Source organism: Acipenser ruthenus, chromosome 1 (genome assembly GCF_902713425.1).
Source record: "Acipenser ruthenus chromosome 1, fAciRut3.2 maternal haplotype, whole genome shotgun sequence".
NCBI lineage: Eukaryota > Metazoa > Chordata > Actinopteri > Acipenseriformes > Acipenseridae > Acipenser > Acipenser ruthenus.
In genome coordinates, this window is record NC_081189.1 from 26,177,935 (window position 1) to 26,192,891 (window position 14,957).

The 14,957-nt window shown below is 37.0% G+C and overlaps 1 protein-coding gene across 4 annotated transcripts in view; it reads left to right on the top strand.

Moving 5' to 3' along the window:
- Nucleotides 1-3,417, top strand: part of LOC117428452 (E3 ubiquitin-protein ligase TRIM36-like) — a 36,935-nt gene extending 33,518 nt beyond the window's left edge. For all 4 annotated transcript variants that reach the window (XM_034924768.2, XM_034924770.2, XM_034924772.2 and 1 more), the window contains one exon: nucleotides 594-3,417. In XM_034924768.2, the coding sequence (XP_034780659.2) occupies nucleotides 594-954 (361 nt within the window). In that variant the 3' untranslated portion in view covers nucleotides 955-3,417. The remainder of the gene's footprint in view (nucleotides 1-593) is intronic.
- The last annotated feature ends 11,540 nt before the right edge of the window (nucleotides 3,418-14,957 follow it).

Consider the following 14,957-nt stretch of genomic DNA (forward strand, 5'->3'; position numbering starts at 1 on the left):
TTACACATGTAATCTTAACTTCACTCTTCTTTACTTAATAACCCTTTTAAAAATAGAGTTCACTGACAGTCCTTGTATATTTGTTGAAAATAAATCTCTTAAAACGATTTCATCATGTACTGATGTGCAGTGTTAAAATGCAGAATCTTAAAGATTAAATTGTACTGGTTTCACTGCTCCATGACCCAAAAGAAAAATCTATATTCACTTACATTTTGAATAATTTACTAATAAAGGTTTTAAAATGTAATCGGGTTACCTGCTCAAGTATGTTTTAGTAAACTTTAAGTGAGACGTGGGCAATGCATGCTTTGTTCATCAATATTTTATTCATAGAGGATACAAACCATGAAAAACCATGGCATACAAAATATCTGTCATGAGCAGGGCGCGGCGATAACAAAGCCTTTCTGTTAATTTACAGCAGAATTTGTTTTTATATTAATTGAAAACGTCTGATTTGGTGAACATTGCATCTTGAGCTTGCGTTGCTGTTGGATACACGTTTCTTGTGTACTGTTTTAAAATACGTAATACAATAAATACAAAAATACACCAGCTATTTAAATGATGGGATCTTTTGTGTCTTCCAGGTATGATCATGACAGTGGTCATGACAGCGGCAGTGAAGATACCTGCTATGACAGCTCACAGCCTTTCACTCTGGTCACCATAGGAATGGGCAAGTTCATCATCCCCAAGGGCTCGACTGCCACCACCAGTGACTATAGCAACCGTGTCCTGCCGACGCCACAACGTATTGGTATCTGTCTTGACTACGAGAAAGGGAGGGTTTACTTTTATGATGCAGACAACATGAAATGCCTTTGGGAGCGTCAGGTGGATTGCACTGGCACTATGTATCCAGCTTTTGGCCTTATGGGTAGTGGAGGAGTACATCTTGAGGAAATCATCTTAGGCAAGCGTTTAGGATATACAGGAGACGCTCAGTAGTAACTTTAGTCACTACCACTCACCTTATTGAGCAACATTAGTAGTAAAAACATACAACTCCAGTTCCCAAGCCGTTTATTATTACTTTGTTTTTAATAGATGTGCAAAAACATTGTGACTTTAAGTAATCTTTTTGTGGGGAAAAAAAGCATGTTTTAGATCTATTTGGTGCTACAAATTCTGCTGCTGTGACATGTGTTAGCTATATATATGATACCTATTTATGTCTATTTCTTTTATAACACTACAGTTTTAAGTGACACAAAATCTAAAATGCAGCTCATTAAGTGTGAGGTCAGAACCACGTGCCTTTGGTTACATTTTTACAATGTTATAAAGGGAACACTCCTCCTTCCTATTTCTCAAAAATGGAGAGCAACAAGAATGATGCCTTTAAAAAATGGTTGCAAATTAGCAAATGGAGACAAATCAAACCTTGAGTGAGGAAAGTACATTGGTCTTTGTCTTCTAGGTAACATCAGTAATGAAGAAAATGCCAGCACACTGATTATAATGTATTTACTAACACTAAATTGATGTCAAATCCATGTTTATACTAAATGTTATATCATGGATTCTCTCATCCAAACAGATAAAAGATAAAGGGGAAGCTTTACTTGAATACACACACACTTAAGATATGTAAAATAAAAATCTTTTGGCTTTAAGTATAGGGACAACTAGACTAGTTTCATTAGTAGCCTGATCAAGTCTGTGGCAGTTAAATCTACTACTTGAGACTTAAGGAATACTGCAGAACACAATGGAGTATCCACTATTGTGTCATTCACAGCTATAGCAAGATCATTTATTTATATATTGATCTATGGTCTTCCAAAACCTAAAAGAATGGCATATCCGTGCATCTCAGGGTATTGTCCATTTGTTGTCCATTTCCAATCTAAATACACTATTAATCTATATGATACTGGTATGCATCAAGCATAGGAATAGTAAGCCATTTCTTTCTTAGGAAAGTATTCATGTGTGTTTTGGTGTGAGTGGGTAAAAAAGGTGATCATTTTAAGACTTTGAACATTAGTACAATATGTCTTGTTTTATTTTAATAGCGGTGCTTCACAATGTGGCCTAGGGGGCCACTCACTGCCTACCTCTTCTTTTGTTTTTTAACCGCTGTTAGAAACAATGTACTTTTTAATTGGTTTTTATCAAAGCTATTCGCTCTTTCAATGCTGGAGGCTTGTGATAAACTGATTTTTAGCCTTTCTTTTAAGTATAGTTTTATACTTCGCAGTTCACTGATATCTTTGTAGAAACATGCGCTCATGAAGGCACTAGCCAAAATGTATGGCAACTTCACTTATAACTTTTACCTTAACATACGGGATCAGTTGATATTTTAACCATATGTGGGCTGTCAGAGGGACCAAGCATACACAACTTAAAAAGGGAAAATGTTATCCTTTGGTTACCTTGTCACTTCTGGACAAGCTGGGCATGATTTTAAAATCTGATGGTTTAAGGTGGGTGGGCTTACTATTCACTAAACACTGACATTTCATATCTGGTTAAAGCAGTAACCACGTGGTTTAAAGTTCACGTGAACTATAGATACACACATACTCGGAAGTCTACCATTGCTTTTATTGTGTTTTTTTATGGTTTGCTGTGTTTTTGTGGCATTTAAGAACAGAAAAGATGCCCAGAAAAGATTTTCAGAACACTAAACAACAGTCATACTCATCTGGGCCAACAAGAGAACCAGAACATAGCTGACATATTTAAGTCTTTTTTTTATATATAGTATAGTTGGAGATTTCTGTATTGCCACTGTATTAGCTCTGGCAATTTTATACCAAATCAGGGTTTCTTTTGTTTGTTTGTTTTCATATTTTAGTTTCACACTGTACAAGATCAGGGGAACAAACTGGATATATAATTCTTTAGACAAAACAATTAACCTTATAAACATAGTGTGCTTTGTGCATGGCATTTTCTTAGAGTTATTTGAGAACTATATTTTGAATCAACTTTTAGTGAGTTGAAAATAAGTGTATATTTTGTGTGTGTGTGCGTGCTTTTTTTTTTTTTTACAGCTGCAATATTATTATTATTTTTTTTTTTTAAGGGTGTTTGTTGTCTTTTGGGCCACCAGTTAGGTAATACTCACCGAAATATTCAAAGGATGTCAACATTGTATGTTTATAACTTGTAAAGCTAGCACTTTATAGCATGTACTTCGCTAACCGCTGTGCAGGCCTTTGTGAATTCTTGTGCAATATGGCCGATAGACTGATATACTCTGTTAGTGTCTGTTATACTGAACTATATAACGAGGAAAACAGTTGTGTAAAAGCTTTAACAAAAATGAGCCTTGTCTGTAAAACTGATACAGTTTGGATTTCTTACTGTAAAAAAAACAACAAAAAAAACTGTTACTCATTTTTGCATAATTTATGGTTTGGGGTTTTTATAAAAAAATAAAAAAAACTACATGCTGTATTTGTGTGTGGCTGTTTTTTGGAATGAATACTGTATTGTAGATTATTGTAGTCTGCATACAGTTCATGGATTAGTATCCCCCTCATGAGGATTGTATATAGATATCTGTGCAATGCTTATTGTGTTCTCTTACAGTACTGTATTGAATAAACTAAACCAAAGTACTGGATGCTCATATTCTTGAATGGCATCACTTAAAATATTGACGCACATAGAATCAACAGTAGGGTAGGATGGACATAATAAAAAGATGTATTTATGTGTTTATATATATATAATGCTTTGGAGAAGTATTCACCCCCCTGCAAAGCCTTCACATTTTGTTGAATTACAATGCACAGTTTTTCAAACAAACTTTTTTTTATTTATAGCTGTAGTGGTTAAACTGTACACTGTTATATGAGGAGGAGGTTAAATGTAAGCAAAACTGGCAAAGAAAATGTAGAAAACGAAGTTTACTGGTTGCATAAGTATTTAGCCCCTTAAATCAGTACTTGGTAGAAGCAGTCTTTTTGGATAGGTCTCTGCTAGCTTTGCACAGTAGGATGGTGAAATGTTTGCCCATTCTTCATGGGAAAATTGCTCCAGTTCTGATAAGTTTGTTGGGGATCGTCGATGGACTGCAAGTCTCACCTTAAATTTCCAATTGGATTCAAATCAGGACTTTGACTGGGCTACTCAAGAACATTAATTCTCTTCTTGTTCAACCACTCCAGTGTGGCTTTGGCTTTGTGCTTCGGGTCATTGACCTGCTGAAATGTGAATTTCCTCCCCAGTTTGAGTCTTGGCTGACTCAAACAGGTTTTCCTCAAGGATTCGCCTGAACTTTGCACCATCCATTCTCCCCTCTATCCTGACAAGCTTCCCAGTCCCTGCTGAAGAGAAGCATCCCCATTACATGATACTGCCACCACCATGCTTGACAGTTGGGATGGTGTTGACTGGGTGATGTGCAGTGCTGGGCTTGCGCCAGATGTAATGCTTGGAATTTACACCGAAAAGTTCAATTTTTGTCTCGTCTGACCACAAACCATTTTCCACATGTCTGCAGTATCATCTACATGCTTTTTCACAAACTCCATACGTGCTTTAAGATGAGGCTTTTTGAATAATGGCTTCTTTCTTGCCACCCGTCCATATAGGCCAGCTTTGTGTAGGGACCGGCTTATTGTTGATGTGTGAACACTGACTCCAATCTCAGACACAGAACTTTGCAGATCTCTCAAGGTCATTGTTGGTTTCAAAGTGACATCCCAAACCAGTTTCCTGCTTGCCCGGCTGCTCAGTTTGGGAAGGCGACCTGATCTGGGTAGTGTCTGGGTGGTATGATGCATCTTCCACTTCTTAATGATGGACTTTACTGTGTTGAGAGGGATCATCAGCACCTTTGAAATGTTCTTGTACTCTTCTCCTGCTCTGTGCCTCTCTACCACTTTATCCCTGACTTGTTTCAAAAGCTCCGTGGTCTTCATGGTTGCTTTGTTGGATCACTATGTGAGTTGCAGTTTGAAAGTCTTTATATACCTGAGGGAAATTATCTACAAGTTAAACCACTTTGAGTACACACAGGCTGAAACCATTTCACTAATTGTGTGACCTTTCAAACAAATCATTTGCACCTGAGCTGATTTAGGGCATTTTTTAACTTTATCAATGTGGAGTAGTTTGTGTAGTTTCTACATGTAAAGTCTAATTTGAAAGTGTCGTGGAGTACACTCAGGTGCCAACAAAATGTGAAAAATAATTTGACTTATCTAAAATTTGATAGAAACTATTCAGAACATCAGTTTCTATAGATCAGTTAAAACGATAAATACTCAGTGTTGTAATCAATAAACTGAGAATGACTTGAGCAATTGAATGGCTGCTATGGCTTCTTGTTTTCATCTTTGGGTCATCTGGTCTATCTGCTCCAATTCAGAATGCGAAATTGAATATCAGACAAGGGTGGAAAACTGAACACTGAAGGCAGAGAGCAAGTTAGAAACAACTAGATAATACAAAGTAGACTGATGCATTTCAGAAGCACAGCCTTAAATCTGCTGAACAAAGAAGCGTGCAATGGCTAGACCGCTACAAGTCGGCCACAAAAATGTATGATCCATATACCAAAGAGGTGGTATAGAACATGCTCATCCATAACTATTAATAATCCATAACACAAATTAATACCAAAGTAAACTTTAATTCAATGACACATTTTTTCGACACTGAAAAGTCAAAACATGGTATAAAACATGAACGGGTCCACCAAGAGAAACACAAAAAAGACGCAATTAAGAAAGCAAACAGATTGCTTGGGTATGTAATCAAAAGTCTAGAGTACAAATAAAACTAGGTTATGATGAGGCTGCACAATGCACTAGTGACATGGCACTTAGAATATTGTGTTAAATTCTGGTAACAACAGTAACAAATGAACGTGGCACTGGAGAGTCCAGCAAAGAGCAACCAGACTAATCCAAGGCCTGAAAGGAATGAGCTATGAAGATAGGATGAAGAACAGGGGGGACTTGATTGAAGGGGTAGGAGAACCTTCTTTACACAGTGGTGAGGGTACTGAATGGGTCACCTAACTATGTTGTTGATGCTGAATCATTGAGGTCCTTTGAGACCAAACTTGGAACTGAACAAGCACTGACGAGCCGAATGGCCTCCTCACAATCATAATTAAAATCTTCTATTCTTAAAAACTTTCTTTCATGTTGGAGGCTCTGCATGACACGTCAATAGTTATTTTATGGGCTCCTTTCATATTTTTCTCTTTCACTGTGAATCTGAAACTACTTGACAAGTTAATTACAACAGGTTTCCATAAGAAAGTTCCATCAAACAAATCTTCTGTAACAAGATAAAACATTTCATATCAAGCATGTAGTTTCAGAGCAATTTACAATTAGTCAACAAGGTCAATACATTTCTCAGCAGCAAAGAAGAATGGAATTTGGTGGGAAACTGTTATTAACAAGACATCAGTCTGTTCATGCATAGTATTTAGCCGTGTGCTTTAGGGAGATTGGCACCGACACACAATAGTACTTTAATGGTATGAAAATAAAAACAAAGAAAAAACAGTTTGAAGAAATCACATCACAGAACCTGGCAGGTATTTCTGAACCACTAAATCATTTATACATACTAACAGGAAAAGGCTGTCGACCTAAACAAGACCATTCTACTAAAAACAAGCCAGTATGAATCTACATTTACATACAAATGTAGATTCATCTGTTTCTGAAGCCTGAATCATTTAAATACTGATTTTTTAAGTTTTGATGGTTTAAAAACTATTTGGATTTCTGTTAAAAAAATAAGAACAGTTCGGAAAACTTTAATGTAAATCAAAGTGCTCCACAGTTGCCTTGCCTCAAATCCTACAGCCAAAAAAAACGAATAATTACCAGCACTTTTTTGATTAGCCACTTTTTCATCCAACAATTTTTGTTTGTTGGTACTGTACTTTTTCTGCTGTTACTTATATACAACAGCATTTTCTTGCTCTTTCAATACCCTTTTTCACAGTTTAGTAAGTCCTTTATTTAGTTCTATATATGTTTTGCTTTCTTGTTAAATAACTTTTTTAAATATACAGTCGGTGCTGCCTAATCGAGATACAGTAATCCATCGCATATCTGACTGCGGTGGGACCAGAGTAAGGGCGGATATGTAAAAAGTCAGATGAATGAATCCTCTTTTAAATACCATTATACACAGCTGTACAATTACTATATTCACACAATTATTGCTTTGAGATTCAGGCACACAGGATTTATTTACATATCAACACACTGAACAGCTCACGTGACACTACCAGCAATGGCAGCGCACGGAGCACATACAACAGTGAACGAAAACTTTGGTAGGATCTACAATATCTGAACTAATCTTCTCTGTTCAATAATGAACTAACGTTGCTGAAGAGGTTGATCATGGCAGATAAACGGTTAGGGTGGATATGTGATGGGCGGATATGTGACAGATTACTGTATTGATAATCGTGATTGCTGCTTAAATGGGATACAACTGGGAGATGGTTCTTCCCAATGGTATTTATGTCGTTTAATTGGGACACAGTATTTTCAAATGATGAACGTAGATCGTTTTTCAGAGCAAGACAGGTTCGCTTAGCGCAGTGCAGTGAGTACGTGACTACACTGTGACTTGTGTAAATTGCGTAAACCACGTTGAGCTCTTGAAGGAGCTGGAGTCCCCTGTGGTTTCTCAGGCTGCTGTTGCAAAGAAAGTTGGCATGTCAACATCGCAGATGCGATTAATTTTGTTTAGGAATAAAAAAAAATGATTCATATTTTAAATTATGTATTTAATATTTAATCATAATGTGATGTGATTTCATTCTTTTTCTTTTCATTAAGAATAATTAAGAATCAAAGTAGTGTAGGTTTCTAATGGTACTAAGCACAACAATTCTTGCTTGAAGATTTCACCATCATAAAATCTAACAAACAATGATAGCTGGGCAGTGTCAGTAAAATCGCACGATTCGTCAACTGCAAGAGACATGTATTTGGTATTTTTCAATTCGGAAAGCAGTGCTGACAGACAACCCTCACCAATAACCACCACTCTGCGCTGCTGTGGAATCAGACAGTGGGACTTGCTTCACACGGTTCAGAATGTCGTCTTTGTTTTCATCTCCGGCCTACAGCTCGTCCAGCATTTCCAACATGCACTCCTTCACAAGCTCAGAATCCAGGAAATGCTTTTTCTTTTTATTACCCGAAGAGAAGCAGCTGTTGCTTTTTACAGTCACTGATGTTGTGAGAATCAAATTTGACGTGTGATATGAATACTTCAGACTTTAAATTTTGTCACGTCTTAAGACACTGCCAAGAGGATAGGACACTTTGAAATTACTGTGCTTTGATTCAAAGCAGCACCTCAAGTTGATGACCTTGCAGACTGCTACAGTGGTTTGCATTTTAAACACAAATGTTTTGAGTTTAAATGAGATGGCATAATAAAAAGAAAATCTGCCATCCAGTTTGGATTAAATGCCCGGTTTTCGCTGTTCACTTTGCGACATTTACTATTTATTATCATAACAAAGTTTTTTTTTTTTTTAGGTGAGCCAGCGGGGCACACAGGAAGCCTTGGTGTACATATGTATTTTGGGTCAAATATAAAACAACACATAACACTGCTAGGTAATTACTTACGCTTTATTTATTTTTTCTGATCTTGGAGTTGAAAGTGTCTATAGTGATTTATTTAAAGGGTTTTTTTTTTTTAGGATATACAACACGATTTAAAGAAAAAGGTTATGGTGTTAATTATATTTTCTTGGCACAATGCTTTGACATTGTATAGATGTGCCTGGCCTACTGTTTACTTTGGAAAAGGCCATTTACATGTGTGGGCAGCTGTAGATTGTGTAGATTCTTGTTTTGAAATAATAATCTTTATTTTCGATGACTTGAATGACATCGCAACGACTCTCTTACAGATTGAACCTGTGCCACATCCTGAATTGAATTGCCCTCAGGAGCAATGGTTGACATTAATATATTACATGTAATAGGCTGTTACCAGTATCTAATGTCTTAATTGATGTTTACATTTTTATCTGGCAGATCATTTATTAAGATTTCAGCATGTCTACACAAAGTTTTAGAGTCAGCATAAAATCACTGATAAAAATGTCTAGGGAATAGCAAATGTTCCGCTGCACAAGATGACTGTGGAGTTTGCAGTTGTAAGTGTGTATGATGGGATACAGTTATCTGAAAGTTTCAATGGGTCCGTTCCTTCTGATAGTACTGTATCATACATAATTGAACAGAGAGTTAATCGTGCAACACATATTTTATTTAATATTGCTCATTATGGTTACCAGAAGTGAACGTATCTATAAGCTGCTCTGACAAGTAAAAAAGTTATTTGTTTAATAAAAATTTTTTCTCTAATTATGTCCTTTAGAAAAGTTTACCATAGTAAAAGCATAGCAAATTGTAATAAAGCACAGTGAAAGTATGGTAAAGCATAGCAAAGCAATGTAAAGAACAGTGAGGTATGGTAAAACGTATTACTTAACATGGTAAACCAGGGTACATTATGGTTAAATCACAGTATTACCATGGGAAAAGCATGGGAAAAGTGTAAAAATACTGTGCTAAAATACCATGGTAAACTTGCATAAGGGGTATGTGATCCTTTATATAAAAAGTTTGGACTATTGTTCTAAAGCGCTTCTCAGCGAAAGGGTACCTGACAAGTTCAAGGTAAATGTAAGGTTTAAAGTTTTATTTTTTTTTTTTTAATAGAGAAAAATCATTTTCTAATAGCAATAGGGTCCCTTTGACCCGGGAGGCATAACTCCAGTCACGGTCAGCAACCACATGGTAGCGCTGCACTTACTTAAGCGGTAACGTTGAATGTTACTTTATTTCTTTTTTCACCTATCCCAGATTCGTTTTTAAGAAGTCTAGATTCTGAGAGTTCTGTTGCTCCAGTATTGGATTTTCAGAATGTTTCTCTGCATCAGAAGCTACATATCTGTGCCTAATACAATCCCAATGCAGCGATGGTCGTCATCGGCTCCCTTTCAGTACACCCTGGCGAAATCGCATTACTGGGTGCCTTTTTAACTCCATTCGCCACAAGTTCTCCATGTTATTATTATGTGTCCAGTAGAGTTTAAAGGTCAATGCATTTTATCATGGACATTGATGACTTTACTTGTACCAACCTCGAGAGCAATGACACTAGGGTGGACAATTGTCATGTCTGCCCCCTCTTACAGTATGCCACAGAAAATGAATCAAAGAAATCTATTTCCAGATCTGTCCAGATTCAGATTTCATGCACAGACTTGCTATCTAATCATACTGTAAGCCAACTGGAGATCTTGCCATTTAAACTTGCCTCGTCCTCAAATATCGTGCAAAGCAGACAGTGGATGTCAATTGCTGCAGGGCTCTTCTCCTGCAGTCAATACTCACATTGCACCAACCACATGATATAAATCACTCTTTGAAAATATATATCATTTTATTCAGCCGTGCGTGCAAATCAAAATACTACTGAACTGCTTAAATGAAATGCTGTATTACAAGTTGACTAAAGTCAGAGTATACCTTTGTCTGGTCAGCATTTTTGTTTCTTTCAGCAATTTATTTGCAAAACTCAAAAAATGCTAATTGTGAAGTATTCATACACTTTGATGCTATGATAGTATTGTCTACAAGGTGCTAGAAATTTCAATATGATAATGCAGAACCTAATTCTAGAAAATGCTGGATTGTAGATGAACATTCTTCGAGTGTATAAAAGGGTTAGGTATAGGCTAATTGCTGTCATCACTCCACAAAACCTTTGACCAGAACTCATATCCATCATTCAAATGCCGTTTTGCAAACTTTAAGCTATTGTCCTTGTGGTGTTTTCCTAAAAGTGGCTTTTTCCTTGGCCTGCAACCATTAAGATCTTCATCATACAATACTCAACCTATGTTGAAATGGAAACCCCAGTCCCACTTGCAGCCAATTCACTTTGAATATCTTTGGCAGTCAGTCTCGGACTGTTATTAACCTTCCTCACAATTCTTATACTTGTTCTTGGTGAAAGAACCTTCTTTCTTCCAGACCGAAGGAGCATTGTGACAGTATCAAGAGTCTTGTACTTTTTGATAATAGAAACAATAGTTGAAATTGGGATACTCAAATGCTTGGAAATCCTCTTGTATCCTTCTCCAGCTTGATGACAATAAATCATTTTATACCTAAGGTCTTCAGATAGCTCTTTACTTTTCTCCATACTGACTTATTGGTAATGACAGCAATCATCCTATGCCTAACCCTTTTATACTCTAAGAATGTTCACCTACAATCCAGACTTCTCTAGAATTAGGTTATCATATTATCATATTGAAAATTCTAGCACCTTGTAGACAATAGTTTGAGATATCTCGAATTTCATTTAATCTAGAATTGACTTCTTGTCTAGTTTGAGATATCTAGAATTGACTTCTTGTCTAGTTTGAGATATCTTGAAATGGGCCGGAAGTCCATTCAAAACATAGAGCATTTTCACAGGAAGTCAATTTGAGATATCTCAAACTAGACAAAAAGTCCATTTGAGATATCTCAAATTCAATTCGAGACATTTCAGTCAGGACAGGAAGTCAATTTGAAGTCAATTTGAGATATCTCAAAATGAGTTTGAAATATCTTGAAATTGAGTTAGTTTAAGATATCTTGAAATGCATTTCGAGATCTCTAAATGATCATTTGGCTTGCCATAGCACTACAAACCACTGCGACAGATGCTGAAAAGTCATAAGAAAAGAATAATGTGTATGTGTGTCAGTTTAAATGGTAACAACCTTCTAACTATACAAAACCAAATTTTAAAACAGTGTGGGCCACTACACCTTTAACCAAGACACCTAACAGGAACTACACTTAGGTATACCACAAAACAAATACAGATATTACCTTGCAAAACAAACAAGTGAACACCTAGTTAATAAACATACACTGCCAGGTTTATAATTAAACTGCTGTGTGGAAACTCAGGGTATTTTGTTTCTAGTAATTGATCAGCACACATGGTAAAAACAGAACTCAATTATAAAACACACAATTTACTACAAAATATAACTACTTTCTGGTGGTAGGTTTTTCAGCTCCATAATTCCCTGCATAGTGGTATCAAAAATACTTAGTAATTATTAAATTATTGTTTTTATTTCTTAAATAATTACAATTTTTGCTATTTGAAATTACATAATGGGCTAATGGAACCTTTAATTATGTGCAGTTGGATATTTAGAAGTCATGTTTACATGAAGTATTTTTACATCTGAATTACAATATGCGATCTCATGAAAGGTGTGCAGATCAAAGAAGAATAAAGTGTATTAAAAAGACTTTGAAATTATTCTTGTCCAAAAATAACATAGGGCAGCTCTCTGTGATTGATTTATTCATTAAGCTGTTTGTATATTTCCAGGTTTACTTTGGCATTATATGGCAGGAATGGGGATCAAACACTTATCAGACATTAAAGGGGAACTGTCTAAAAAAATATATATATTATTTTCTTTACTTTTCTACATTCAGTCAATATTTATGCATTGTCATGGTTAATTTGTTTCCCTTTACTATGGGCATGTAATCAAAAGTCTACATAATGAAAAACTGACAATTTAAAAATGTGACATTTCGAAATCCAACATGAAATACAGTACTGTACTACTATTTTGGCTTCCGGTAGACTTTTGTGATATCATTCTGTAATTTATTTGATTACATGATGTTCAATAAAATATCTACATTATGTTAATCTGTTTTTTATTATGTCTCAATCCAAAAAGAAAATATGTAGGTGATGCAAAACTTTTGTCCATAGCTGTACCTGCGGGGCTCCGCCATGTTTCACCTTGTGGAACTGCTCCTGTGTTTTCATTGACAGTCCGCCAATAGTACCTTGCTATGGTTGCTTTTTCCAATTCCAGTAGACTAGACGGCGCCGGTCCTGGTTGAGACTTTATTGGCACACTAACCATTCATTGGAATGTTCTCATCAAATGAGGCATCTTCATGTGCGATATACTATACTGTATATTTTAAAATTAACCTGCCACTGGTTGGGCATTTTAGAATATATTTTGCTGTATCTCCAACATGCACCAATTAAATGTGATCAAACTAACATCAGACCCGAAGGTCCCGTGTTAGTTTTTTGTTTAAATAAACTGTATCTTCTTGACCTTTAATGGGTGAGTTAACAGATATGTGTCACTAAATTAACATTTCTACATTTACTTTTTGGGGGCAGGATATCCTTTTAAATGGATAAGCTGGCCTTGCTTCAGTATTTCCAATGATTAATAAAAACCCTGTTTAATACAAATAAACCACACCAGAATGCATTCACAACAGTTCAACACAACATTACATTATTATTATTATTTATTTCTTAGCAGACGCCCTTATCCAGGGCGACTTACAATCATAAGCAAATACATTTCAAGTGTTACAATACAAGTAATACAATAAGAGCAAGAAATACAATAACTTTTGTTCAAGCAAAGTACAAGTGTGACAAACCACAATTCAATAATACAGCAGATAATAGTGATAGTTACATCAGGATATGATTAAATAGTGATAGTTACATCAGGATGTGATTAAATACAAAGTACTACAGGTTAAACACTTGGCAGATTACAGTATTCTGAAGTACAGGATTAAATGCAGTAAAATAGGGGGCAGATAAGAGCAAAATAAAGCACATTTACATGAAGGGTGATAGTGTCCCAGGATACAAACAGAGGAGTTCTACAGGTGCTCTTTGAAGAGGTGAGTCTTGAGGAGGCGCCGGAATGTGGTCAGGGACTGGGCAGTCCTGACATCTGTAGGAAGGTCATTCCACCACTGCGGAGCAAGGGTGGAGAAGGAGCGGGCTCTGGAGGCAGGGGAGCGTAGCGGAGGTAGAGCTAGTCTTCTAGTGCAGGCGGAGCGGAGAGGTCGAGTGGGGGTGTAGGGAGAGATGAGGGTCTGGAGGTAGCTGGGTGCAGTCTGGTCAAGGCATCTGTAGGCGAGTACAAGAGTCATGAACTGGATGTGAGTGGTGATCGGGAGCCAGTGGAGCGAGCGGAGTAGTGGAGTAGCGTGGGCGAAGCGAGGCAGAGAGAACACCAGGTGGGCAGCAGAGTTCTGGATGAGCTGGAGCGGACGGGTGGCGGACGCAGGGAGGCCAGCCAGGAGGGAGTTGCAGTAGTCTAGGCGGGAGAGTACCAGGGCCTGGACCAGGAGCTGGGTAGCATAGTTGGTGAGGAAGTGTCGGATTCTTCGGATGTTGCTCAGGAAGAATCGGCAAGTGCATGCCAGAGTGGAGATGTGCTGGGAATAAGAGAGGCAGGGGTCCAGGGTGACTCCAAGGTTCTTAGCTGAGGAAGAGGGAGAGAGTGTGGTAGATTCCAGAGGAATCTAAATATTCATCTGAAACATAACCATATAACACAGGGCGTCCAGAGTTTAACAATTCCTTTCATATTTAAACCAAAAATTCTAATGTACAACAGAATATCAAAGCTGTTTTCAAACACTGTACATGAGAATCCCACAACTATTTTCTTTGTTTAAATTGTAAATCAGAATTGACAACCAATAAAGTGGCGTCCCCTCAACTGCGCCCCTGGTTGAGTGGAATGCAGACTGATTTATAGGAGTTACATCCATCCATCTATCAGCACGTAGATTCAGTTCACAGGAAGTTGAGTCACAGATCTATTGAACTTTCGTCAAATCCACATTACCACCTCCTACTTGTGAAATTCTTCGACAATTTCTGTCTGCATTATATGTAGTACAACGGACCTTTGTTTTTTTTTCCTGCAACCAAAATTTTGACAACATGTAGAGTTCTTTATTTCTACCATTGCATGTGGCTGGCGTCCTGCAGACGAAACCCCTTTGCAGGGAATGGTGTGATCTTCCTCCGGTGTGCCAGCTGGTCCTCATTGGAATCATCACTGGACTGGCTTGTAGTCTGACTTTTAATCTTTCTGCAAGCAA